Source organism: Ambystoma mexicanum, chromosome 8, assembly GCF_040938575.1.
Source record: "Ambystoma mexicanum isolate Mex_15411 chromosome 8, UKY_AmexF1_1, whole genome shotgun sequence".
Lineage (NCBI taxonomy): Eukaryota > Metazoa > Chordata > Amphibia > Caudata > Ambystomatidae > Ambystoma > Ambystoma mexicanum.
The window spans coordinates 839,792,587-839,820,342 of record NC_090929.1 but is presented as its reverse complement, the minus strand read 5'-3'; the positions used below and the strand labels follow the sequence as shown (position 1 = coordinate 839,820,342).

Below are 27,756 nucleotides of genomic sequence, written 5' to 3'. Positions count from 1 at the left end.
TACTGCAAGGGAAGTGATATATTTGAGTGACTGATATGAAGGGGTGTTAGTCTTGTGCACATTAAAAAATAACTCTGGGACAATAAAGAATACTGAAAGTAAAGAGGTAAAAGAGATAAGAATGAAGAAAGAGAGAAAAGAAATTGTAAGGAGATGAAGAAGAAAGAGATTACACTCAAGATTGTGGAACTGAATAAGACAGGAAAGACAATGGAGTCGAAATCACTGTCACTCAACTTACCACACCATATTTTGGATCTAATTGAAGAGAACCTGCTTAATAAAGGCCTCTTATTTTCCCCCACTAAGCCACGCAAAGTAACTAACACATGTATAGTTAAGTACACGTTTCTTAAGAATCGTAAAGTAAAAACAAATTTCACAATAAAATTCTATTTCAAATAAGCAATATGGACATAGGTGAAGCTTCAGAAATCATCTTTCAAGATCTACAGAATACACAGCTATTATTCTAATTAGACGAATAGAGGAAGATTGGTAGCATTACTCTACTGAAGGAATTAGGACGAGAAAATGATTTCCTCATACCCACACAACTAAATAAGAAATCCAAATTCGTACCACAAATGGCAGAAAAAATTTATATGAATATTGTCTACATGTGATTACTAGGGATCTAGAGAAACTACAAGAGTTAAGTAAAACAATGTGGACTGAGTATACTGCACACAAGGAAAGAGGGGCATTGAATAGTCCATTGACAGATCCACACAGTCAAATTATAATTTTGAATAACGAAAAATATGTTGAAATGGCTGCCCATCATCTTCAAACCGTGATGTTAGAAGAACTAATCCCATGCCAGATGCAGTTAGGAATGCACAAAGGTTGGTAAACAATTAGTATGACCATGGACTGATGAATAAAGATGAGGAAAGATATTTGATTATTAAACTTCCAACAAAGCCCACAATGTAAACCTTGCCGCAAATGCATAAGAAGCACTCTAACTTGCCTGAAGTTAGGCCCATAATGAGTGACATAAATTGTATAACAGAACCCTTGTCCTAAAGCATAGACACACATCTTAGACCACATGTTTACAGTTTGCCTGGGTGCACAGACATTGGAAAATTGTATGCATTAACATTTATTTTTAAAATAAGGGCAGTGTATCTTTATATATATGAATAATTAAATATAATGGCAAGAGTGAAATTATATTAGATTATCACCAGGAATATTGAATTTGTTTGTAAATAGGGGCAACTAAGTAAAACTTTTTCCAAGGTCAGTTGGAAGAATTCAGTGCACAAGAAGGGTCTGGCAGGGATATTTGGAAGCTGGAAAACACGTAAAGCAGAGTTTGGTAAGAAACCTCATTCTGAGAAGCCATTAAGAGTTACTATAGGTTAGTTTGAAATAATGAAGGATGAATCATCACTTTTAGGATTATACCATTTAGAAAGAAGATCTGAAGTCCATAGTGAATCTGTTTAGGTGAAAAAGAAATTCGGAGCCATAAGAGTTGGTCTCCTTAATTCGCAATATCAATCTACATGTAAATCTCAGATGACAAAAACAGTATATGCTTATAACTAAGATAATACTTCCAGATAATGTTCATAGAAGTACAATTGTAGAGACTGATAAACCTTTAAAAGCATAACAGATTAGAATGATAACAGAAATTGATCATTTGCATCATGATAATGCAGTGTTCTCATAAGATTTATGCAAACAGAATGTTAGAACTAGTTGAATAAATATGGGTCTAGTAGTGTAAAACCTCATAAAAGGAACAATTGTGAAATTATGTGGATACCAAAATGAAGTGTTTGAGTGAAGTAAATGTATATGGAAAATCACCAAATAGGGCACCAAGGAAGCTATTACAACATGGAAATGCTTGAAGTTAATGGATGTATATGCTAATACATATTTTTCTGTTTATTACTTTCCTTTTATTTCTGTCTTGGTTACTTTTGTTACTGTGTTTTGTCGTTCCAATATTTACGATTTACTGCACTTTCGTTGACTGGTGCAACAGTTGCAGGATCATTTATGTTCTTGTTATTTATTTATCACTAGCCTTCTATTTTATACATACTCATTTATGCAATTATCACTTTAAATAGTATCTGTTTAAAGATGAAATGGTAATCTGGGCACTGGTTTTGTGCTGTTTCTTTAATGCCGTAATCAACGTGAGTGTGTTCCCTTCATTGTGGCATTATGCTGAAATTGTCCCCATCTATAAAAAGGGAGGTAGGGAGGGAGTGCCTGGGTAATTATATGCCACTATCCCCGTTGGACAGTTCAATCAAGATTTTTGCTAAGGTGATCCTCCAGGATTGGGTGGATGATAATGGAATTATTGATCACCCCCAGGTGGGATTCCAATCTGGGGAAAGTACCATCGATCAGAGCGTTTCGCCTATTCCTTTTAGTGCAGAAGTATACGATCTTAAAGAAATCTCAGCTCTATGCAGTCTTTGTCGACCTAAAGATGGCTTTCGATGGGGTGCCGCGGAACCAGCTGTGTCAGGTTCTGATCAAGATGGGAATCTTCCATCTATTGTCCAACAACTCTATACTGATAACAAGGCAATTGTTCACTGGGCTTTGGGGGGTGAATCAACTATGCCATTTGCAGTAGACAGAGGAGTGAGACAGGGCTGCGTCCTTGTCCCCAATCTTATTTTGTATTTACATAAACGAAGTAATTTAGGAGTTGACAACAAACTACTTGGACCAGCCTAAACTCGGGAATCACATAATCCCTGTTCTGTTTTTCACCGATGGCGATGTAATCTTGGCTACAACCCCTGTGGGTTTGAGGAGCACTATGAATAGCTTCTTAATCAAGTGCAAGGAGCTATAACATATAATCAATGCAGGAAAGACCAAGGCTCTGGTTTTTAGGCCAATGTTTTCAAAATGTCAGGAAGCAAATATTAGTGTGGATGGTTGCAAATTGGAGCAAGTCAATTGGAGCAGAGTTTGACTTGCTTGACCACCAATGCCTGTTGGAGACACTAGCGAACACGGGGAATTGCTCAAAGGATTCTACAGACGGGATCTCTTCATTTTTGAGCAATAGGAAATCCAGCGAGTGTTGTGTTGATGCCACCTCAGGACGAGAGCAAATACACTGTGGGGTCCCTCAGGATGCATGTTGGTCCCCAGCCCTGTCTTACATATTACAACAGGCCTCTCTGTGACCATTTGACTGACATGGGGACACAGTTTACAAACTATGCAGATGATATTCAACTCCTGATAGAGCTATGGCAACTACATCAATGTGTTTAAACAGTGCATAAACCGAGCTAATGATTTCTCGGATCCATGCATTCCAGGGGTAAATAAGACCCTGAATATGCAAGATTGAATACTGAAGGAAGTTGTATCCTTGTGGTAGACAAGGTGAAGGCCCTTGGCATCTTCTTGGAGGCCTTCCTGAGAGTAGAGGCACATGTGGGCAGGTGTTGTGAAAAGCTCACAGTCCCACTTAAGGGTGCTGAGATGCCTCGAACCATTTATGTCACCCAAGACCTGCGAAACCCTGGTTAGGGCCATTTTTATGCCTGGAATCAATTATTGTAATACCATCCTGATCGGTGCCAATAAAGACTGTATAAACAGGCTCCAAGTGATTCAAAATGAGGCAGTTAGAATTGTGTGGGGTACCTTGAGAAGAGAGCACATCTAGAGCGCTAGGAAGAAATTACACTGGCTGCCAGTGGCTCGGAGACTACCCTTCAAAGTAATCTCTTTGACCCACAAGTGCACCTTCCTACCTCAGACAAAGTCTGAAGCTATATGAACCATCAAGACTGTTATGCTCAAGCAACACGCAATGCTTAGTTAACTCAAGAACTGAAACAGTGAGGGGTAACGTGCAGTTCTTTCCAGCCCAGGCAGCCCGGCCTGTAGCACCCTGCCCATAAATCTACAGCAGGAAAAACATTGGCCTGCCCTTCATAAGCGGCTGAAAATGCTTCTCTTTCACCAGTAGCCCCGAGATCTATCCAGAATATAATAACACAGAAACATTGGTCCAATAGATATATTTTTCTCCTTCATCTTTATCACGTTTTTCTGCAATTTAAAAAGCTGAAGTGCTCTAGAAATCTTTCAAAAATAAAAGAAGAGACGCCTTTTATTGAAATTGTTATATCAAGCATGGGCCAGCAGGAGAGATTTTTTACAGAGAACATTTGTTGTTGGAGAAGTATTGGGAACACGAGTTGCTTCAGACAGGACCGTCTGGTTTCTGTAATTTCCTTCCGGCTGGTTTACAAAAACCAGGATGTGATGGAAATGGGAACTTGAGAATGGTTCGGTGGCACATTGTGCGGTTCGTTTTTACACATTTGTTTTATGGCATTTGCCACTGGATGTTGTTGAGATTTGCCCAGCATCACTAACTATGTTTGTCAAGTGACCAACATGGGATGAGAGCCCAGTTCTCCACGATTCATATTTACCAGTAAATTGCCTTTCTCCTACAGACAACCATTACTTTTATCCTGTTGATTGAAGGCATAGTGGACATTCTGTCTTGTGAATAGTGAAAACTGCTCAATAATTTCAATGTGATTAACATGATAGCAGCAAACGAGTCATGTGTTATTTCTGATCAGCTACAGGAAAAGGTCAGAAAAAGCAGCAGGGTATCCCCTTCCCAAAATTGTGGCCCGAGCACAGATTTTCCAGGGTGTTCATGGAGTTTTTACACAATAAGAATCATATATAAAACAAAAAGACACATTTAGTTGGCCTCATTAACAATAGCCTTCCTAATAGAATGTCCTACCACCTTGAGGGACATGGAGTACCAGCACCATGGCACGCCTGTACAGTTCTGCCTGGTCTAACCACAGGACACAATGTCGGCCCTGCGGTGGATGACTCCATCATACGTAATGAGCCACGGTCTGGTGACCAGCACCCGCGGAACCTTTGTTCCAGTTCTCAGGCACAAATGCCTTCCCTTCCTTCGCAATATGTCACGTATCACTATGTATGCCTATGTCCCAAGCAGAAAGCAATGTCACAGCAATACAGCCTTTTTGGGTTTTCTTATTTCTGCCAACCAATCAGGTTTACTAATGGTTCTACCGCGTATTATCACTAATCAAAACGGTGGTGTTGCTCTGCTCATTACAGCTGCTTTTTCATTGCTTATGAGAGAACATATAGACTGGAGGTTTCACCAAAACCATACTTATTTCACAGGTGTACATCAATATGATTTTGTCTGTAATTCACACTGTGGTATGTGAAGAATGATGTCCTCATGTTACATTATTTCATTACCTAATGTGTCTGTGCAGCTTTCAGTTCATAGAATGTTACTTTATGATATAAAATCTAAATAAAAACTGTATGTCATGCCAGGAGGCCAAGTGGACACAACAAGGCTCACAACCGTTTTTACAGCTCTTGTGTTTAGTTTAATTCAGTAAAATGTTTCAAAACAAAAAAAAATATCGCAAAATAGTTCTCACTCATTCCTTCTCTTCCCCGGGACAGAGTAGCAGTCCTCAGCTGCTAAACCACTTGTGCTGGGCTTTACAGGAACCGGTCCCACATGGTTATCTAAAGAATTCAAAGTCCAGACCAGACCTCCCGACCCAAGTAGTTGACTGCCATTAATCACTGGGGTTTACTTTAACAGGGCACACAAGAGTTCCAGTTTCTCACTTGTCTCCCATACTCTCCACCAGTCATTGGGTTCTCCTCAGAGGCCCCAAACCAGATCACCCTGCCTTTTTTTACCGTCCCGATTCCGCAGCAGATCTCATTTCTGTGACCCTGTAACAAGCCCCCTTACCTTTTGTGTGACAGCACTGACTCAGTCAACATCCTACCTATAATTTCTGCCTAGGACTTACCCGGTACGCTAGATCTTTACTAGGCTCACTATCTAGATCCACTACTTCACACTCCTCATTCTCTGAGCCTCATTATACTGCCATCTCCCCATCCTCATCTTTGTCCTCCAGCTACCTATCTTTCTTCCTTTTATAATCTTCTCACCCCAATCTCGTCTGTATTTACCTCTTCCTTTCTCTCCGAATTTCCACCCTCCAACCTCCATTTGTCTCTATGTACCTCATCCTTCCTCTCCAGATGTTCACCCTCCAACCCCCAATCTCTGTCTCCTCCCCCTCTCTCCTTTACACACTCCTCCAGAATCTCCCCTCCAACTACTCTCTGCCCGCCAACTGCCACCAAACTTCTCTCTCCATCTCCTTGTAAAAAACACACCGCCTGAGTGGGGTGCTTGGTTTATATACTGTGAGTACCAATCCTCTTGAGTAAGACTATGGGCAAGTGTTTGCCCCTGTGAGATCATGGGCTGAATTGTACCTGATTTGTTAATATGACATATGTATTTTGTACTGGAAGGGGACTGGCCCCTTTTTGTGTTAGTGCCTGCCACCTTCTTGGATTTTAATGTTCATTCTATCAACATCGCTAGTGTTGCCTGTTGCATGTCACCCCTCCGGGGGGACATGGTATCTTCCAGGTTTGGTGTCCTGGTCACATGGGGTAACCATGTGACCAAGGAAATAAAAGACACGAGCCGCTTCCGGCTCGTCAGTCGATCCAGAGCTGACTCCTGTGTCTTCTTGCACTGTGCTGGTGTGGCGCAGCATGCCGTGGGCCCACCACGTGGCCCGCATTGGAGATGGTGCCCCTGCTGGGCAACAGCACCTATGGTGATCACTGCCGCAGTGTGACCACAGTGCTCGTGCTGCCCCTGCCTGGGTGCCCCCAGGACCGGGGCCGATGGTCCTGCAGTTCTGGTGCCCCGGAGCTACGCAGGCCGCGGAGTGCCCCTTGCGGTCTGCCTGACGTTGGATGTCACATCCGGTGATCCGGATGCCAGAGGGTGCCCCCTCTGGTCTGCCCTGCATGGATGCCGAGCGTGGATGGGGTCCGGTGATCCGGCCCCCCCAACATTGCCTACACTGAGAAAGAGTACCTTGTTCTACCAGCATATAATGTAAAAGTCAGGAAAACCTTTGGCAACTCTTTAAAAGTCTCTTTACCTTTGCAAAGCCTCTCTGAGCACAAAAAAATAGAAATGGTATCTTCGGAGTGTAAAACCTTCTGCGGCCAAAAATGCTTCAATAACTCTGCTTCCCGCATCTTTATTCCTTTGGGGAGCAGTGGGTATGAACATGTTTATCAGAAAATGTCCCACTTTGTTGTGTGTGCTTTTATCTGGAGTAAATTACTTTGCTTAGAAATGTGCAATACATGTCCCTGTGTCAAATTCCTCGCTACCTCTGTTGAGGGTCTGGAAATGTTTTCCCTTAAAGGGAAATGTATCAGTTTGTACACTAGTGTTTTGGGTTTTATCTATTGATTGCAATAGCTGTCATAGGATCTCCTTAGTATGCCTAGCATAAATGGGAGGCGGGGGGAATTTGATCACTCTATGTGTGTCCTGTCTTTGAGTGGGGCTCAGCGAGGGATCTCTCATGGTCCCCTTATATCTCCCCTTGGCCCAGCATTTGTCTAGCTTGGTGCAGTAAACACCTAGCTGAAAGTTTCCAAAGTTAGTCCGGTGACACCAACACAATAAGTACTGTCCTCTATACACTGCGTTTAACATGTGATTTGGTCAGTGCTGGTGGCCGATTAGTAGAAGGATCTTCCATCTGAATGGGTTTTTCTGATTCAAAATGGGTGTTGAATAGTAAGTTCAGATCAGATACCTAAAATTTGTGCACAACAAAAAACGACCTTTCCCATAGAAGGCCTGTTGTGTTATACAAGGCACTTTGAATACCTCGCACTGGGCAACAGAAAGCCAACATAAAGAATGCAACACAGGTGTGACATGGGCTCTGCATCCTTGTCCCCATCATTAGGTTAGCAACTGCATTTTACCGTCTTTAAAGATTTGTCAGAAGGGGGTCGTGGCTTGGCAGCGTTGAGGGTGGCCCACCCGTAACATTCATATTTCTGTTCTGCTTTGCTTTAAATTACTTTGTAGTACTCATATTCTTGCTCCCTTTTCGAGTCTTGTGGGCCGCTGTTGGGATATACGAACATCAAAGCGTTCTGCCACAGCGCACGGTGTGCTCCGGATGTCTGGTGCTTCGAGACGGTGAAGCAGTCGTTGGTGGCCGCATGTTGTGAGAATTACGGATCCACTTAATACGATACTTCGCTGCTCAGGCTTGATTGGGACTTCCACGTAGTTACACTGCCACCTTATGGACAAATAAGAGGTTACACGTTACTCTTTTTGTTTGATAACTTTATTTTTCAGCTGTGCTTCATTTTGGCTGACTTTATCTGCTATTTCAATATTATTAAGTTACCGTACTACCCCGTGTGTGGTGGGTCTGGACTGCATACGCCCCGTCACGGAGTGGGTTCTTGCTGATACAGCCTGTAAATTATTTTCTTTATTTACTATGGCGTCTGGCAGAGGGGGGCAGAAAGCCCTTTGTGGTACCAAAGACATCCAAGCACGCGCCCCTTCAGCTACCCATAAAGGGCTGAAAAGTGAATCCCCACCCACACTTCCATTTACGGATCCAGGCATGGATGTTCTTTTGCAGGAAATAAGGTCTCTAAAACCTTTTATCGAAACTAGGAATCAAAAACTGCAACAACTTGACAACAGATGGAGTGCATTTAAAAACAGGATCAGCGAGTTGGAGACCAGAATCAGTCTTGTTGAGGATACATCTTCCAGACTTCTTCACTTAGAAAGAGCTGTTAAAGAGTTGCAAAAGCATAATGAGGAGTTGGAAAATAGAGGGAGATTGTTAGGCAGGATTGTATGCAGTACCCTGTGGGAGACTGCACCAGCCTTGTCCTCTTGGCAATAGTTAACAAAACCTTTGGTATAAGCATGTACTACACAAGTTGGTAGAGTGACTGAGCAGCCAGGCTTATCTCAAGAAGGGTCAGTGTGAGGTGTAGGGTTATCACACAGAGTTTCACAGTGACAAGTATTCAAATAAACACTTACACTCAATGTTTCTCGATTAAACAATTATTAAATAATTTAACAGTCTATTGAATAAGCCTTCCTTAGAAAATCCAAAAATATACTTAAAAAATACACACTCTCGGTTTCAATAAATCAGTAGATACCCATTTGAGATGGCACACAGATACTTCCTACACCCTTGGGTGACTTAAATAACTAGGACACTGTTGACATTAATATATCACTGGTACATTTAGCACAATACTGAGTTTGGTGTCGAAAGGAAAAGGTTTAGGGAATAAAACAATGGTTAACAAATATTCTTAAGCAGGTAAGCACTTTTGAACTCCCCAATGCAAAGTAAATTAACCCTTTCACAGCTACACAAGTTATGGAATGTGTGACTTTTGTTGAGGGATAGTTAAAGCACAAAGTCAGAGGTTAGAAGAGACTTTCAGGGAGCCTGGACAGCCAATGTCAATTGAGCAAAAGTCTAGGTGAGCTAAAGCACTTCTTGAAAGTAAATAAAAATCTTGCGCAATGTTTTCGAAATCTTTGTGGAAAATGAAATCACTGTTGGGCCACAATCTGGGAGGCCTGTGAGGGGCAAAGCTGCAAGCAACTCTGCAAGAGCAACCAAGACAAGCCTCAACTGAGAGCTAGCAAGGCTACACGACAAGAGGTAAGTACCCCTTAGTTTACAGTACCTTAGGTCTGAAGAAATTGGTTGCAGCTAGCTTCTGTTCCAGTTGTAGTATGGCAGATCCTGTTGTTCCTGGGCCTCAGTCGTGGGGACAAGAGCGAGGAAAAAAGAAGACTAGGGCCATTTTGACAAAATGGGCACCCATGGGTGCTCTACTGCAGCTGCAATTGCAGCCCGCGGTAGAAACACACAATAGTAGGAAAATAGTAAACCACTGCCACCAGCCATTAATCATAGAAAGGGTAACATAAAAATGTTTACATGACAACCTAAACAAAGGGGATACTAAGTAACCCCTCCAGCACCCTATTGTAAAATAGTGTGTGCTGGGTCTAGAAAGTTACAAATATAAGTAAAGTCACTTTCACTTCCCTGCTCTTGGAAACAGTAGTTTAACGAAGAGAAGGTATTTAAACCTTTGGGAAATCTGCAAGACTTCCCTGTGTCACTGAAGGTGCTGTGTGCCACAATGTAAAAAGATGATGCCTATGGAGTTTGTCAGATTCCAATGTCAAAAGAAACACAGTGTTTAAATCAATGAAAAATACATGAAAGAGTGGGAAAAAGGTCTCACTCACTCCAGGATATACATGAAAAAGTCCTAAAGCCCAGCAAAAAGAGATGTGGGTCTTTAAGGAAGAAGGGAATTAGGACATTTCTGAGAATTCCCCCTAACAGAGATGCAACCATCTTCGTATCTCTGGCCTTCCAGAGGGCTGTAAGGGGAACAATGCTATTTCTTTCTTACAGAAAATGCTGCCTACTTTGCTTCATATCCCGCCTGAAATCGCTCTTAACATTCAACAGGCTCATCTCATTGGGCCTATGAAGAACACTTAATCTCTACCTTCGGTACCACATACTCTGTTCTTCCTTTTTTCTGGAATACACCCAATTACAGCTCATCATTTCTAAAGCCAAGGAAAGAAATACCCTCTTCTGACATGGCAGTCAAATGTATATTTTCCAAGATGTGGTTAAAAAAAAGGCTCAACGCAGAAGAGAATTCCTGTCTTTTCACCCCACTTTCAATCAACTCAATGGTCGATGTCGCGTATATCATCCTTGCTCATTCAAAATCACCATTAACGGAAGAACGTCGGTTTTTGATGATCCTACTTACCTCAGGACTTTTATTGGGTCACCTAAAGCCGACTGTACGGATACTTACATCCCTCCTTATTCTTCAGTTACAGGCTCTTGTCTCCTTTTAATTGATTTTATATAATTTTGTCTTTACTCATGTATGCGTTGAAGATTGTTGTCGTTCACCGTTTATGCTTGGGCAGGTGCATTGTTGGGGCGTTCATCTTCATAGTGGATCTGGTGCAGATTCTGTCTGGTGTCACCTAGTCCTTAACTTTTTTCTGTATTTTTTTTTTCATCATGTAAACTTGATTACTGGTATCCTTTGTATGTTTCATAACTCTAAACACAACTATGGTGTTTTTACTTCGGTTTCTTTCTATTATTCAATGGGTTGATGTCAAGTATTTCCCCCTTTACCCTTTGTGTGTTTTCCTCATGTGTCTTGCTTTTTATGCAATGGTCTATCTTCTGCAATTTTGTGTTGTTGTTTGCATGGTGTTATTGCCCACATTACCGTGTTCTATGCAGCTTGCTATGCTCGCAAATATATTTATTTATATTCATATATCATTGTTGAGTTTTTATAATGGTGCTTACATGTGTATTTTGGAACATCAAGGGTGGCAATAACCCAATTAAAAGCTATTTAGTTATTTCTCATTTTAAGAAGTTCAACCCCTCGGTCGCCTGCATTCAGGAAACCCACCTCTCCATGACTGAATCCATGAAACTTAAATCATTCTGGGTGCAACGTGGTATTGCAAGTCCTGCTATAGGGGAACACAAATGGTGTAGCTATATTAGTTAATAAACATTTGCACCATAAACTTGTGTGTCAATCTGCTGATAATGAAGGGAAATGGGTCTGGGTTAAATTGGACATAGCATTGTTACTATCTTCAAAATTGATGGTCCAACTAAACCTGACCTGGGGTTTTGGGAAAGTGTTAAAATAATTATCCTGCAGTTGAACTTTACTAATCATATTCTTTTTGGTGGTTTTAATGATATTATTGATCCATTTATGAATAGGATATCTGAATGTTTTTTCAAAGGCTCCAAGTCCCATAAAGCCATTACCCAGTTTATTTCTGAGGGTCAGGTGGATACTTGGAGGCTTTCTCATCCTCCGAATTTTGACTTCACTTTTCATTCCCTTCCTCGTGATTCTCTGTCATGACTGGATTATGTTTTTGCAGTGAAATCCCTGTCTTCCACCATAGTAGACTCTTTAATTGCCAATATTGTAACTCCAGATCATGCACCTGATTTAATAACTTGTTACTTCATGATTCTCTGGTTCTTCAGTCCTTTACCGATTTTTAACAACAATTTTTCTCTAACTACCATGAGTGTGATATCTCTATTGTTAATAACTGGGATGCTTTTAAGGCTGCTTTGAGAGGACATGGCATAGTGTATATGAGCAAACGTAAGAAAGATTATAAAAAAGATTTGGATGCACTTTTCCTTCAGCTCACCACTGCTGAGAAGCAATACTATCAAAGCCTCTCAGATTTAGAGAATTGCAATGTTCTCACCTTGCCCTTTCAAGTTAATAAGAAGTTAAAGGAGCTTCCGTCTGGAACCATTCTAAAATATAACTAAAAAAGTATCAAACTTCAAATAAAGCTACCAAAATGCTGGCATCCTACCTTAAGACCAAAAAGGAGAAAATCTTTATCTCCCACATCAAAAATAACTCAAGCACCTCTGTTACTAATCCTACTCAAATATTGGACCTTTTAAAAAAAATGTATTCCAATTTATATACTTCTGACAATGTAGCCTTTTCGGCTAATCTAAATTCTTTTTTTCATAATATTAGTAGAAAATCTTACCCTAAAGTTCATCTCAGTGGTTTGGAGGGCAGAATTACTATCGATGAAATCAATTGTGCTATTAAGGACTTCAAGAAAGGGAAGGCCCTTGTCCCTGACTGTTTATCTATTGAATTATTTTGTCACTTCTCCAACTCACTCTCCACTAAGCTTGAGGCACTTTTCACCTGTTTTAAAGATAGAGGGTACTCATCAAGTACATTTGCCAAAGCATCATTTATTTTTTTCCAAAAGATGCACGTCTTCCAAAGAATTACAGACCAATTTCGCATATTAATGTAGAGTGTACATTTTTGCCAAGGTGTTGGCCAACAGAATTGAATCTTACTTACCCAAATTAAACAAACCTAATCAAGTCGGGTTTGTCAAAGGACGGACTATTTCCTCCAATACAAGACTTTTATTTGATGCTATCCATCTAATTGCTAAAGATAAAAAGATAGACACAGTTATGCCACATTTGCTTTGGAAGTCTTTTGATCGGGTTATATAATTTATTATTGGTTATTTATAATGTGTTTAGTACACAGAGGTTTTGAAGCTTGAACCTGGGGATTGAACCTGTGTTGCTCCACGTCATCTTGTTTCCAAGGCGAGTGTGTTGCCCCTGAGCTATCCTCCCGAGAGGTTAACTGAGATAATCTTTTTCAGGCCTTACATTGGCATCGATGTGGTGATGATTTTGTCTCTTTAGTCAAACTTCTCTATTCTGATCCTTAATCTTCCATCTTTATTAATGGTCAATCCACTGGGTTTTTCTCCCTCAAAAGGGGAACCAGGCAAGGGTGCGACTTATCCCCTATTTTATATATACTGTCCCTTGTACCTGTTTTAGAACATAATAAGAAATGATATTCTTATCCCTGGCTTTCAATCTGGTGAGCATGAAACTACGATAGCTGCATATGCAGATTATATTCTTATTTTTCTAAAAATTCCTGGGAAACACCTAATTTATTGTCTGTATTGGGTGTCTACTCTTCAGTCTCAGCATATAAGCGCAATAAAGACAAATCGGAGGTCTGATATTGATGCTTTTTGGTTTAAATGGTGTGACAACTCTTTTAAATATTTGGGTCTACATTTTACCTTAGTACCAATAAAATTAATACGAAAGCCCTCCTTAATATATTTAAAGAACTATCTTCTATTTGGTCTCATTTGTATTTATCTTGGTGGGGTCAACTGGAAACTATTAAGATTATGCTTTCTCCTTTTGTATTGTATTATTTATTACTGATCTCCCTTCCTCCCACGTTCTTTACATCCATGGATCATATTGTAACCAATTTACTTTGGGCTAAACGTAGAAACAAAATAATTGCCATTAGTAAGCTTAGGGTTTCTTATGAGAATGGGCGTGTTCGTTTCCCTGACTTTAGGTGTTATTACAATACTTTCCTACTCAAACAATCTCGTACCTGGTGTGCTCCATCCGATTACTATGACTTTCCTACTTGGCTTTCCCTAGAAAAACTATTGGTTTCCCACTTTGGTCTGTGTGATGTGGTTCATATATTTGGCCCTTTTGTGTCCAAATTCTCAAGCACCATCAAAGCCTCCTTGTATGCACTTGGGGTTTTCCTGTTCCCTGCTATTACTCCCCCCTCCCAAAGTTTCTCGCCGTATTCATGCCATAATAAATCTATCTCTCCCAATGGTAGAGCTGTGTTTCGGGAGTTACGGATACATAAAGGGATTACATTTATTCATGAAATATTTCAAGGTTCTAGTTTTAAATCTTTTTTAGATCTTAGACTGATTTTTTCTCTTCCCAAATCTGATTATAACTTGTATAACACGTTGGTTAATGCATGTCTTAACAAACCTGATAATTATATGAATAATTAACTTGTTTCTGATCCTGCTAGACTTCTCATGTTAGTCATGTCTTCTGACACAAAAGCTGCCCATATGTATAGAATCCTCGCTGTGGATATACGTTTCGATGTAGTGTGATACATACCTGTCTGTTCTGGCTGGTTTCTTGGTTTCGTAGATGCAGCTGAATTTAGAAGGGGTGAATTCAAAGCGCAGCTAAATTCTACGCAATGGCTATATTCAAAATCAGCTAAATATAGCACATAGGCTATACTCAAATTGCAGCCAAATATACCACAGTGGCTATACTCAAATTATGGCTAAATATAACTCAGTGGCTGTATTCAAAAGCAGCTAAATATAACACAGTGGGTATACCACATTAGGCAAAAAGACCTTCCAAAACGCTAATTGTCAACTGAGAAAGAATGATCTGGCCTCTATTTTGTGCATCCTGGAGGAAATGAACACCCTTTTAAATCTATTCAGATGCAGCAGGGGAGGTTTCCTTTCTGGTAAGTTTGGCAGTATGTACAGCTTTCTGTAAAATTAGACCTCAAGAACATTATGGTTTGGGCAATGTCTCAGTGCTTCTATAAAGTGCCAATGCATCCAATTTAAAAGCAGACATTCACAAATTATTTTTAGACCATCCTTATTATGGGAAAACACTTTTTGTGGAAAAGACAGATTATATTCTTCCAATTTGTAAAACTGAATTATTTAGCTCCAGTTCTGTGTATACAATATCCTGGTCTACTAAGCCTTTTTCATCAACCTCTATTTTTTTAGCAGGCATTTAGGCTAATAAGTCCTCTCTAAGATTGTGGTAATTATTTTGTGGGTCATTTTTCCACAACTTCCTTTCCACTATTCTTCCCTCTCTCCCCCTTGACTTTCAGAGCAATGAGGAGCACAAACAAAGACCAATGGGAATGTGATAAACGTGTAGCTGCAGTCAAAACAAGTTTCCCTTTCACAGTGTTGCGTGTTTATGTCTTTTCCTGTCAATACTTAAGTCCCTGGTATGTGTGGATCTAAAGCTGCTGTATAAGACCAATTTTTCAGCCAGGTATACTGGTGTGCTTAAGACAAGTCCTTGGAATCCCAGTGTCAGACGATAAACAGAGACATACAATCTAAAGGTAACCAATGCAGTTCAAGTAAAATAGAATGACGTGATCACATGTTCAGGTATCATCACTGGTGGGAACGATTTTCATTTTGCACCTTTCCCTTCATAGATTCCTATGGGACCCCCATTTCTTTTGCTTGGTTTGAAAACTGTCCTGATGTTTGGAGGTCAGTAGCTCCTTCCGCTTTACTTTCCTTGCCTGTTTTGCTCATTCTTATGGGCAAACTGACTAGTCCCTTAGACTGTCACTACTGAGAGACTATGGGCCTCACTACATATTTGCTGCTATCCTGCCGGTTTTACCGGCAGGATACCAGCAAACTGAAATACTGTTTCTGCCATTTGGTCTGTCAGAATTACCGGCAGATTACAAGTGGTGGAAATGCCGGAAAATCCCCATTCCGTGGTGTCCCATAGGACTCAATGAGGGATTTGCCATTATTACTGGCACCGGTATTACTGGACCGGTATTACTGGGCCGGTAATACCGGCAGTTTTTTGCCAGTAGGGTGGCGGATGTACATCCAGCTCAGAGCTTGGAGTGTGCCGGTGCAGTAACATGCCGGTATGCGGTAATACTGGCACATTATTACCTCACCGGCACACTCGTAATGAGGGCCTATGCCTCTCTGTATGAATTCTTATATTTGTCCAATTGTACACACCACCTTACAGTGAAGTGCAGTTACTATACATTGGGCCTCATCACGAGTTTGGCGGTGGCCCTTAAATGCGGCAGGAGCGCTGTTACCACCGCATTTAAGAGTCCGTCAAATCACGGCTTCGGCTGATTTCCCCCCAGTTCTGAGCTGGGGGGAAATCTGCCGAGAATTTGCCAATTTTCGACATGTTTACCGCCGACGGGAAATCCGCCGGCAGTAAAAGCGCGAAATTTCCCCATTGGGCCCAATGGGGAATTCCCAAATGGGCTCATGGCGAATGGGCAATACCCGTTACGCCTAACCCGTGATCCGGCGCTAATAGTGCCGGTGGGTTTGGCGGTAGGGCTAATAACGCCAGCGCTATTAGCGCCGGCGTTCCCACCCAACTCGTGATGAGGCCCATTGTATCCTTATAACTTCTTATATAAAGGCTTTTTGGTTACTTTCAATATTGGCCTAGCACAAGCTGGAGACAGCAGTGATATTTTTTACTATTTTGGTGTTATTTTCCACATGCACTTTTGAATTTACTGTGGATTGCTGGAAAAGGTTTCTAGCACCCTAATGTGCCATGTTATTTTTCGCTTGTTCTTTGGCCATATTGTTCTTTGGCCTTCTTCCTGCCTTCTCCGGTCGGGAAATTCCTTACATGGAGATTCCTTTCCTGGAGAAAGCTGCTGCATTTGCAGGCAAGGGGCTTTGTGTGTGAACCAGGGCAAGGGGCTAGGACGGTCTAGTCCCAATCCACATCTTCTGAAGCCTGAAAGTCTGTTCCTGGGCAGATGTGATGACGAGTGCTTGTCCATGATTGGACAACTCTGGGCTGTTTGAAAGTTGCAGATCCTTACCATTGGTGGCTTGGGCTTTTCCCCAGACTGAATCTTGGATAAAAGGAGGGCTCCTGAAACTGTTCATGAGATTATTCTTGGATCCAGGACTTCTATGAAGAAGAGCCGCCCGCTGATGACCCGAGGACAACCCCTGCAGCCGACCATCATTGACTTCAGTGATTGGTCCACTGAAGCCCTGCTTGTGCGACAAGTCACCTGTCCTCACAAGGGGAGCTGTGATGGGGATGCTTCCGTTTTTGCTGCTGTACGATCACCTGTTGCCACCTGATCGTGGTGACCTTTGTTAGATTCGGTCTTCTTCATGTCCCTAAGGTGTCCCGAGGCCATCTCTTCCACAGAAGTTGGCCTTTGCCTTCAGTTGGGTCTTCAACTGTAAGCTGTCCAAAATCGATTCCTCTGCACCATGACCGACCAAAACGAAATCCCAAGATTCAAAATATCCTGCTATCTAGATGACCCTCGAGGTGGGAACAAGAAAAGAACAGAGAACCTTGAACAAAGTCTTGAACCTACACAAGTGGAGTCTGGAACCTCCTGAGCCATGGGGTAGGTGTGCTTGCCTGTTGCTTTCTCCCCCTGTCTCCCATTGGGATGCAATGGGCGTACAGTACTAACCCTAACTTACTCTGACGTGATCTGTGGTGGTAGGACCCAAGTTGAGGAGCCTTTCCTAGGCCTACCCTAGTGAACTGGATTGAGTTGAATACTTACGTGAACTTTCCTAAACACTTATCTAACTTTGAAATATTTCTAAAAGCACCAACACAACCCACTACATCATTTCTGAATAACCTTACCTGAAGAAGCTATACATTGGACATTTGGGCACAAGGACCCCTACTATGTTCCCATGTTAGGATTGGACTTATTGACGGAAGCTGTTCTTGTGTTGGTTGTGCTTTTTTTCCTTGCATCTGACTACTCACCTGTATTGCACTGGTAATTAATTCATATTAAATTCTATTCTCCTAATGGTGAATGTGTATTAAAGTTAAATGTGGTTTTTGTGTGACAATACTTACCTGTCATTTTTATATGCTCAGTGTGTAATTGAGGGACGAACAAATAACTGTAATTTTATATGCTTAGTGTCTAACTTGAATTATTGAGTGTTGCTCTGCGCAGACTCATTATAGCTCTAGACCACTCTCACACTCACACTTGGACTAAGCCTTGAGTGCTCAGCTACCTTGCCTTGAGTTGATTTTGGCTAACCTATCAGTGTGTTCACAAGGGCTGATTTTGGAAATCCACCTTAACAATTACCAATCATGCTGCTCAAAGTTAATTTGAAAGGAGCTAGAGAAGAAACAGGAAAACTGCAAAGATTTCTGGCATCCTATCTTGAAATAACGAGTCTGAACTACTCTGCAGACACTCAATGAATGTTTGAATGTTTTAATATGATTAAGCACCGAAAGCTCACAAAAGCAGGCCTGTGCTGAGGGAGTAATCTAAAATAAAACCTATTAAACAAACTGAAGAAGCAAGGATAGAGAATATTCCTAATAACAAGACTGAAGCTTGCCTTTAAAGTGTTATGATAGGTTATTTATAACGTGCTTAATACCCAGAGGTTTCTCAGCGCGGACTTGGGGATCGAACCTGTGTTGCTCTGTGTCGTCTTGCTTCCAAGGCGAGCACGTTGCCACTGAGCTATCCTCCCTTCTCAACTGTTGAACTATTGGGTTATGCTATTAAATCCCAATATACTTAAGCTCACAATGTCGATACTTGATGATATATTGAATTCAAATTGTTCTCACAAGATCTCCACAATTGTCAATATCTGAATTGGCATTCAGCAGCTTGACATAGACCACTAATTTTAAGGGCCACAATCCTAAAAGAAGGTGGTCAAGAAATGAGGCATAGGGCCTCATTACACGGTAGGCGGTGAGCCATGGCGCTATTAGCGCCATGGCTCATGCCGGTAAAATACTGGCACCGCCTTGGCGGAAAGGGGATTTACCGCCCCATTCCAAGGTTGGAGGGGCGGTAAATCCCCCTTCCGCCATTGCCCTTCCCCATTCCCATTTCTGCCCCATAGGGCTCTATGGGAATGGGGAAGGCGCTAATTACGGCACCGCAATTCTGCGGTGCCGTAATTAGCTCCGAGGTCCCTTAGCGGGTTGGATTTTAACACCTGCAAAAAGCAGGCGTTAAATCCCCCAACCCGCAAAGGGACCTCGTAGTAAGGCGGTAAGGATTTACCGGTACCGGTATTTTACCGGTACCGGTAAATCCCTACCGCCATCCGTGTAATGAGGCCCTATGCATTTGGAGTGTTTATTCAAATGTGTCAATATACCCTTGGCTAGCACATACCTTTGTGTGATTATCTACAGGTGACAGAGAACCCTAACTTAAGATTGTTACTATTAAGAAAGAGAGAGTGGGAATTTCCTGGTTCAGGCTGGGTCAGCCCAAACTCATAATAATACAAGGGAAATAGTTTAAAAGGTTGTATACCTAAAGGACTTGTTATTGTGAAATGTGGATGCTTACGTCAACAGAAAACACTATTTTATTGTTATTAACTTAGTATTATCTTCTTCCAGTCTGAAAAATAATGACTGCACGGGCCTCATTATTTGTTTGGTGGTATCCTACCGGTAAATTTGGTGGGATACCACCAAACGGTATTAACATTACTGGCAGTTGTGCTGGTAAGAGTGGGTATTCCGCATTCCATGGAGTCACAGAGGACTCCATGGGGGGAATTGCTGGTATTACTGGCACTGGTAATACTGTAGCCGGTAATACCAGCATTTATTTGTGGTGGGGGGCTGGAATTACCAGCAACTTGGAGCTGCAGGTAAATCCGGCCACCACACCACCAAACATGTTGTTTGTCGGAACAGTATTGTGCCAGTAAATGGTATTACTGGCATGTCAATACTGCAATGGCAAACAAATAATGAGGCCCATCTTTAAAGAAGTTCTCCAGATCTTACGACCACAAACAGGCAATACTTTTTCAAATGGGGGTCTCTACGTCAAAAGATGTATGTCTCAGAGAGAAGCAATTGCCATCCTAGCTGAGGATCTATTGAAATTGAATTAAAACAGATTTGTGATTACCTTGATTAAAGTCAGTAATGATTAGCCATCAGCTTTCTAGAAATCTTAAAATCAATATTAATTCTGTATTAGTCTTTTACAGAACATAACAGAACAGAACAAGAGTGTTACTCTTAATGTGAAATGTTCCCAATACGTTTATATTGAGCAAACTTTACAACTCTACTAACAGGAACTTGAGACATTCTGATAGTCCTCATTATCTTGGGGGAGATGCGACACAAAACGTTTGAAATCAACGTTTCGTTTTTTCAACGAAATAAATAACCTCGTTTGAAATCAAGCTTGGTAGGTTTCTCTGCATTCTCACAACCAAGCTGTATCTTCACCTCCATGGCCTACCCATCGACATGTATAGGCTATCAAACTGAAACCCAATATTCTCTTCAATATTCAAGACAATATTCTTTTCTAACCAAGAATACTACATTTCTGTTTGCCCACGGGGCTGATTTAGCACAAAGCTTGTTTTATTAGTAATCTGAAGGCGATTGTATGGTTTGCATGAAAAATGTTGATGCGATTATAAGCATTTATATGTAAATAAAAACATCCATCAGTCAAGGTTTTTCCCCTCCCTACTCTCATGCTCAGCACTTGCATGCTCTGAATGTGCAAGACCTTTTAAGAACGTTCCTGTTTTAATTTTTTACCTTTTACTCCTCTTCCCTTTCCCCACTCCTTGTGTTGATGCGCCTTGAAACAAAAGTTTTCTCTATAGTGATCATTCCAAATAACCAATAAATAAATAAAAGAAATAAATAACCTCGTTTGAAATCAAGCTTGGTAGGTTTCTCTGCATTCTCACAACCAAGCTGTATCTTCACCTCCATGGCCTACCCATCGACATGTATAGGCTATCAAACTGAAACCCAATATTCTCTTCAATATTCAAGACAATATTCTTTTCTAACCAAGAATACTACATTTCTGTTTGCCCACGGGGCTGATTTAGCACAAAGCTTGTTTTATTAGTAATCTGAAGGCGATTGTATGGTTTGCATGAAAAATGTTGATGCGATTATAAGCATTTATATGTAAATAAAAACATCCATCAGTCAAGGTCTGAATTTGCATAATTGTAAAATATAAATTGTATCCTGGTGAAGTTTCATGGACAGTGTCCGAAATACACTTGAATAATGAAAGAAAGATGGAATCTGGCGGAGTGTCTGGTTCACAATCCGACTAATAGCTTTGTATCATCTTTGTATATATATAACTCTAAGGCCAATGGTCTGAAAAAAGGAGTCAGAATAGCAGATTCATTTTTAAAAAAAAGGTCACAAAGTGGAGACCTAAAGTACCCAACAGATCGCTCCTGTCTGGTTTTCGTTGCTGCAGAAACAGCTCATGCTTTCTCCCAGCTCCTTCACCATCCGGCCTCATTTCACCGTGGCCTTGGTGGGGGAGCGGGCTGGGACCAGAGGGCCTGATCTGGGTTCTCTTTCTTTGTCGGAGCATCTGCTCCTTTTCAACATGGTTGGATTGCATTCACACTGAAGTCACTTACCTGTTGATTCCAAACTGTGTCTGCATGCTTGATGTAGCCCCTCATTCCATGAGGCAAGGAATTTCCCATCCGCAGTCACATACCTGCTGATTCGAAACTGTGTCTGCATGCTTGATGTAGCCCCTCATTCCAGGAGGCAATGCTTTTCCAGTCTTCACTCACTCCTACCTGCTTGACCTAATTGCATTCTGGGTTCCTAATGCAATCTTCCTATGTGTCCTGGTACTTTTATATGATTTTTGTCATTATTGTCCCACTCTCCTATCCCTCCTGCACCCACTCTCCTCACCTTCTCCCCCCTTTTCATGTTTAGCACTTGCAGATTCCAAATCGTCTCTCGACCTAGTCAGAATGTTTTGTTTGTCTTCCTCCATCCTATCCCTCCTTCAACTACTCTTCCGTTTTTCCCCTCCCTACTCTCATGCTCAGCACTTGCATGCTCTGAATGTGCAAGACCTTTTAAGAACGTTCCTGTTTTAATTTTTTACCTTTTACTCCTCTTCCCTTTCCCCACTCCTTGTGTTGATGCGCCTTGAAACAAAAGTTTTCTCTATAGTGATCATTCCAAATAACCAATAAATAAATAAAAGAAATAAATACGGTGGTCCTCATTACAAGATCAGCAGTGCAGAAAAATGTGGCAGTAATTTCACTGTAGACAATGGGCCTCATTACAACGTAGGCGGCCACAGAATGAGCGGTGCCGGTAAGGGACCGGCAGCGTTCATTACGGGCCGCCACATTACAAGGTCTGCAGCTGGTCCCGCTCTGGATGCCGGGCCAGACCAGACGTGCAGAGCGGGACCCGCTAGCAGACCAGGATGCTAACAATGGGCCCGTCATTAACGGGCCCGTTGTTAGCATACTCCCCATTCGCATTGTGCCCTATAGGGGCTCATATGGGAATGGGGATGTACCAGGTCCGCGAAAGGGAATTACCATGCCCTCCAAGGTCAGAATGGCCCGGTAATTCTCTATTTCTGGGACCCGGACCCATTACCCGGTTTGGGGGTAGCCATGCCGCTAAAAATGGCATGACTACCTCCAAACTCTTAATGAGGCCCAATGTTTTTCTGTTGTAACCAAATAACTGCCACTTTTACGACAACACCAAATCCCAGATTTTATCTTTAAGTGAAGGATTTACCTCCAGCAAGATGTTAAATGCAAATCTCCCCATTATGGGTGAGAAATCAGTGGATTTACTGCATCGAATTACCACTCATCGTAGAACCAAGAAGATTGACACTGAGCTATATGCGTTTTAAAAATGGGGATTTGCACCACACTATCAACACTCGTAATCTAGCAGTAATTCCTCCAGTATGAGTGGCGGTAACAGTTAATGATATCGGCAGTAATTTCACAAAATTACTGCACATTTATTGACAAACTGGTAATGAGGCCCATCCGATAGAGGAGAATCAATCCAAGAACATGTGTTGCGACCGTTGTAAGTAATGTGGTGGAAAGGTCTAGCACTGCCAAGGCTTTGGTATTGCCATCTTCTGCTTTCATTCTGAGATCATCTAGAATACAATCCACCACCAATTCAGCACCTCTTGTGGTCATAAACTCTGTCTGTTGGCTTCCACAATATGTTCAAGCTGATCCATAGATGTAACACCGTTGTGGAGAAGAACAGATTTGAAATGGGTCTGAGAGATATCCTTTAGTCTAATGTTCTCTTTTAACATAATGTACTTTTGGAGCTCTGAGGCTTTGTTTTTGCCAGGACTATACATAGGAAGTGGAAACAGCTTAGGTTCTCCAGATGTACATGTTCCGTCCCCTCATGTTGCACTCAGGGATTCCCAAGGAACACTGAAATAGATGTAAATCAATAATAACTATTGTATGACTATATAACATTCTATTAGGATTGCTACAATTGCAGGCACTGTTGTTCTTTTACTTTAAATTGTTGATTTCGTCTTGCTTTATTTGTTTCCCTTTTTTCCAACATTTGATCACCACCTTTCTTTCCCTACTTTTTCCTTCTCTTTTTGTAATGCTCTTTTTCTCTTCCATACAAACTTCAATTCTCACTTCTTATTAGTTTATTTTATATTTCCACTACTATGTTAACGTTCATCCCCATCCCTTTCAACTTGCTTTCTCGACTGTTGCGTCCCTTAGTCTCATACTTTTCTTTTTTTCTTTTTCCTTACTCCTTCCATCGCACCACAATTTTCCTTCTCTGATCTCTTCATTCCCTTTTTTGTACTTCTCTTTCTATCTAATCTCCTGACTCTATCATATTCATTCAGCAACCCTTCAAGTTATGTGTTCTCTATACCATGTTCAATCGTGTGTTTCTTTGTAGTTATATGTCTCTTCTATCCTGCTCACTCACAGCCAAACTGACAGTGAATGTTGTGGATGTCAACGACAATGCTCCTCGATTCCGTCCATTTGGAGTACTAGTCTTCACTGAGAGGATACTGGAAGGTGCCCCACCAGGGACAACCCTACTTTCGGTTTCAGCAGTGGATCCAGACAAAGGAGTCAATGGACAGGTTACCTACTCACTCCACAATCTTTCTCCTGCGGGATATGTACATATTGAAGACAGCCAAGCAGGTAAATGGATAGGCTACATTATTCCCTCCTAAAGCTCAGAATAATGATTTATGATATTTCAAGTGATCCAAGTTTACATTGATAGCTTTTTCAATGGATAGGTAGTGGCTGAGAGAAGGACTTTAGTATTTAGAGTAATATAACGTATTCTGTGCATCATTTGTTCTTGAATTGAAAAATGGCTATTACCTAAGCACAATAATCACATAATGTAACTAAAACAACAAGGACACAGACCATGATGAGCTGCAAAATGGCATCTTTAAAGAACCGAGATGGGCATGTATGATTTTAAAGTGATTTATGTCTTTCAGCTGGAAGTACACTTTTTCCACTTGTCCTGACATATATTCCGAACATAGTGCAGAGCAAATATAGTACCTACTGAACTGATTTGATCATAACCTCTAGTCCTGAATCATTATGAACTAAAACTGCATGGAAACTATATATATATAAAACAAAGTCTTGTTTGTTTGTGGGTTTGTATATGATGTTGATCTTGGGGACGTGACTCCTCATGAACGATGAGGTCTGGCATCATGAATTGTGCATGAAATAGTCTTTTCCAAACCAATGCAATGATTTCTAGCTCGATAGGTCATCCCATTCCAGAGATAATAATTTTTTGGAGTTTTTGGTATTACGTTTTGTGGTGTTCCGTGCACCATCTACAGGTCATTTGTAGAAAGTGCTCATCACCATGCTGTCTTTGCTAAACTGTTAATTTTTTTTTTAAGAGAGTTAGTGTCTCTTTCTATTTACTGATTTGTTTTGCAATAGACTCAATACCTTTGTGGCAAACATTAATATTTGTTCATCTTTTTTGGTGAAATATGAAAAAAAATCTGACAATGGACATCCCGGGCGAAGCCGGGTACTTAAGCTAGTCTATGTAAATATATTTGTGAAAGTGTGTTTGTATGTTCAGGGTTGGATCGAGTCCCATAACAGTTGCTAGGCTGACATTTTGGACCACGGTTGGCATGCCAGCCTGGGGTCTACTAGCGATAGTGAAATTTCACCAACCTCACCCATTTGCCCTGCACAGTGCGGGGTCCGGGCATGTACTATCAGTATAGGTGGTTTCAGGATATCAACAATTTTGCAATTGTTGTGTAGGATGTACTGACCCACTAGGCTCTGCCCTGCGACATCACTGTGTGCTGGTGACACCAGAACCAGCAAAATGGCCGCAAAAAGCCCTAAGTGCTAAACCCATGAAAATTGCGCTGTGAAACCGGAAAAGATGGCTGCCAATCTACTTTGTCTTTGTCAGTGGTGGAACAGGCGACCACACTGCTGAAACCTGTCACTGGGCTGCCCACAGAGTGAAAATGGAAACTACATGAAAGGCAGTGCTTTATTGCGAGGAAACCCATAAGTGCTCTGAAATCCTTTTTTTCCTTGGTTGCTGAAAAATACAAAATAATGGTTCCATTAAATATCCAACATCCTTGCTGGGTGTTACCCGTCACCTTATTTAATGAATCCACATGAGCACACAATGCCAGGAAAAACAGAAGCTATCATAAGAATATCCACATTAAAAAGTGTGCTTTCTGTAAAAATCTGTCAAATATGGGCACAGTACCACCGGCCGCCTGTATGACAGCTGTCATTTAATTGTATTAGAAGCTTAAACTTGTGCAGTTAAAATCAAATGGTTGGAATTAAGTGACTTGCCAACAAAAGTAATATAGGTTGCAACTATTTAATCTCTATGTTTGAAAAACTGGAATTAGAGTTGTTTGCCTGTTTTGAAATTGTAAATTTATTTTCCTCAAAGAAAAACTTAACAAATCGAGTTTTAAAGTAACCTCTGAGCCAAAGAACTACAAAGCACATTCCACAGTTTGCCCCAACAAAAGGCACCTCCCTTTTGCTCTGTGGCCCAGGAACTCACATTCAGGTGTTGATGAAGAGGGGAGAGGATTTAGGCTGCTGCTCCTGGGAGAGACAAAGGACTTCCTTGATTGAAAATATATGCAGATGCAAGTGTCAACAGAAGCCTCTGCCAGAGGAAAGAGGCGGGGATTGATCTTGAGCCACCAGGAACTTTGGGGGTGGGAACAGACAGTTTTGTTTATTCTTAAAGCACAGAAAAGTATATTTTTTAAAAGGACTGACCAAGGACTATGCGAATTTGTAAAAATTGTAAAATTACAGTATTGTTAATGTGAAATTTGTGGTCATGTTTTAAAAGTACTCAGAACTCTGTGCTATGTTCAGGGACATGACTGCAGAAATTGTGGTTTTGTAGCAATTGTATTGATGCCAGAAACATGAAACTTATATGATTATGCCCAGATATCATGCGCACATATGTGTAAAATTGTGGACAAATCTGACATTGGGTACCAGACCAAAAGTGCGCAAAATTGCCAAATCTAAACCCAAGCTCTCACCGCGACGGGGCTCGGATGAATACTTGCTCCACAAAATATGGGATATAAATATGCTATTGCTATCAAGTTTGTAAAATTGTAAATATGTCTTATAGGAAAAGTAGATTTCATGTGCAAGGACAAAAGGAGGGTTTTCCCTGGATCATAAAACACATCAGCATGATGACACTCTGTTTTCTTCTCAAATCAAGGGAGAGGAAAGACCCTAACCAATAGAATACCTACGGGTGTGCCTAGTATAATTCAGCATTCCCACCCCTTTAGGAAATACATAAATAGAGACAGCTTAGACTCCAGAACTTTGAAAGCAGAAAGGCCCATTTCCAAAGCTGAACCATTCTCAGCTTGGCCTTTGAAAATCCAGAAACCAGATTTTACCCCAGACCTCTAAGGGGAACAAAAGAACAGCCTGGCTGTGCTGTGCTGCTTTCTTGCTAAGAATTCTTGCCAGATTCCAAAGATCCAACCCAGTAGAGCCGAGCTGCGAACCAGAACCAGAACCCGTCAGATCCAGTCCAGTCCCACCATGCAGTGTCCAGAGTGCCTTGCTGTTTGCAGAACCAGAGCGCCTTGAGTCAAGTCTGGTGTGCTAGCAGAATTCCTGTCCAGAAAGATCCCTGACCAGATCCCTGACGGGTCCATTCCAAACATTGGTAGTGAGTATCCATAACATAGGATTGTCACTAGCATATGTATTATCCATAAGTCATCCCTATCCAAACCCACTCTATTATATCCAGAACTGTATTTCTAGGAATCCTTTTGTCTTGCCTGAACTCTTTCTCTTACCCTATAGTCCTTTGTAATAGTAGTGTTAAAATCATTTTTGCGCTGATATATTTTCTGAAGAAAGGCGAGCGTCTCGGCAGGCCAAACCATCCAGTGATATCCTGGGCTGGTGGCTGCGCTGTCGTGTAATTTGCATCTTCATAGTCTCCCCTAGTCTAAAGAAACCTTGTTTGGTAATTTTAGTGTGCAGGGGAAAGAGTAATCAAATTGCATTTTGATTGAACCCACACCAAAGTATTATTCTAGGCTGCATTATTTTTCCTATCATTACTCCGTGTGATTAAAGAGATTTTTGTGACATCAATCCATTGGTGATCATTGTATAACCATTAAAGTAGTGTGAGA

The 27,756-nt window shown here is 41.2% G+C and overlaps 1 protein-coding gene across 3 annotated transcripts in view; it reads left to right on the top strand.

The window, feature by feature from the left end:
- CDH23 (cadherin related 23) overlaps window positions 1-27,756 on the top strand; it is a 3,939,560-nt gene that overhangs the window by 3,540,796 nt on the left and 371,008 nt on the right. For all 3 annotated transcript variants that reach the window (XM_069610726.1, XM_069610725.1, XM_069610724.1), the window contains one exon: window positions 23,990-24,214. In XM_069610726.1, the coding sequence (XP_069466827.1) occupies window positions 23,990-24,214 (225 nt within the window). The remainder of the gene's footprint in view (window positions 1-23,989; window positions 24,215-27,756) is intronic.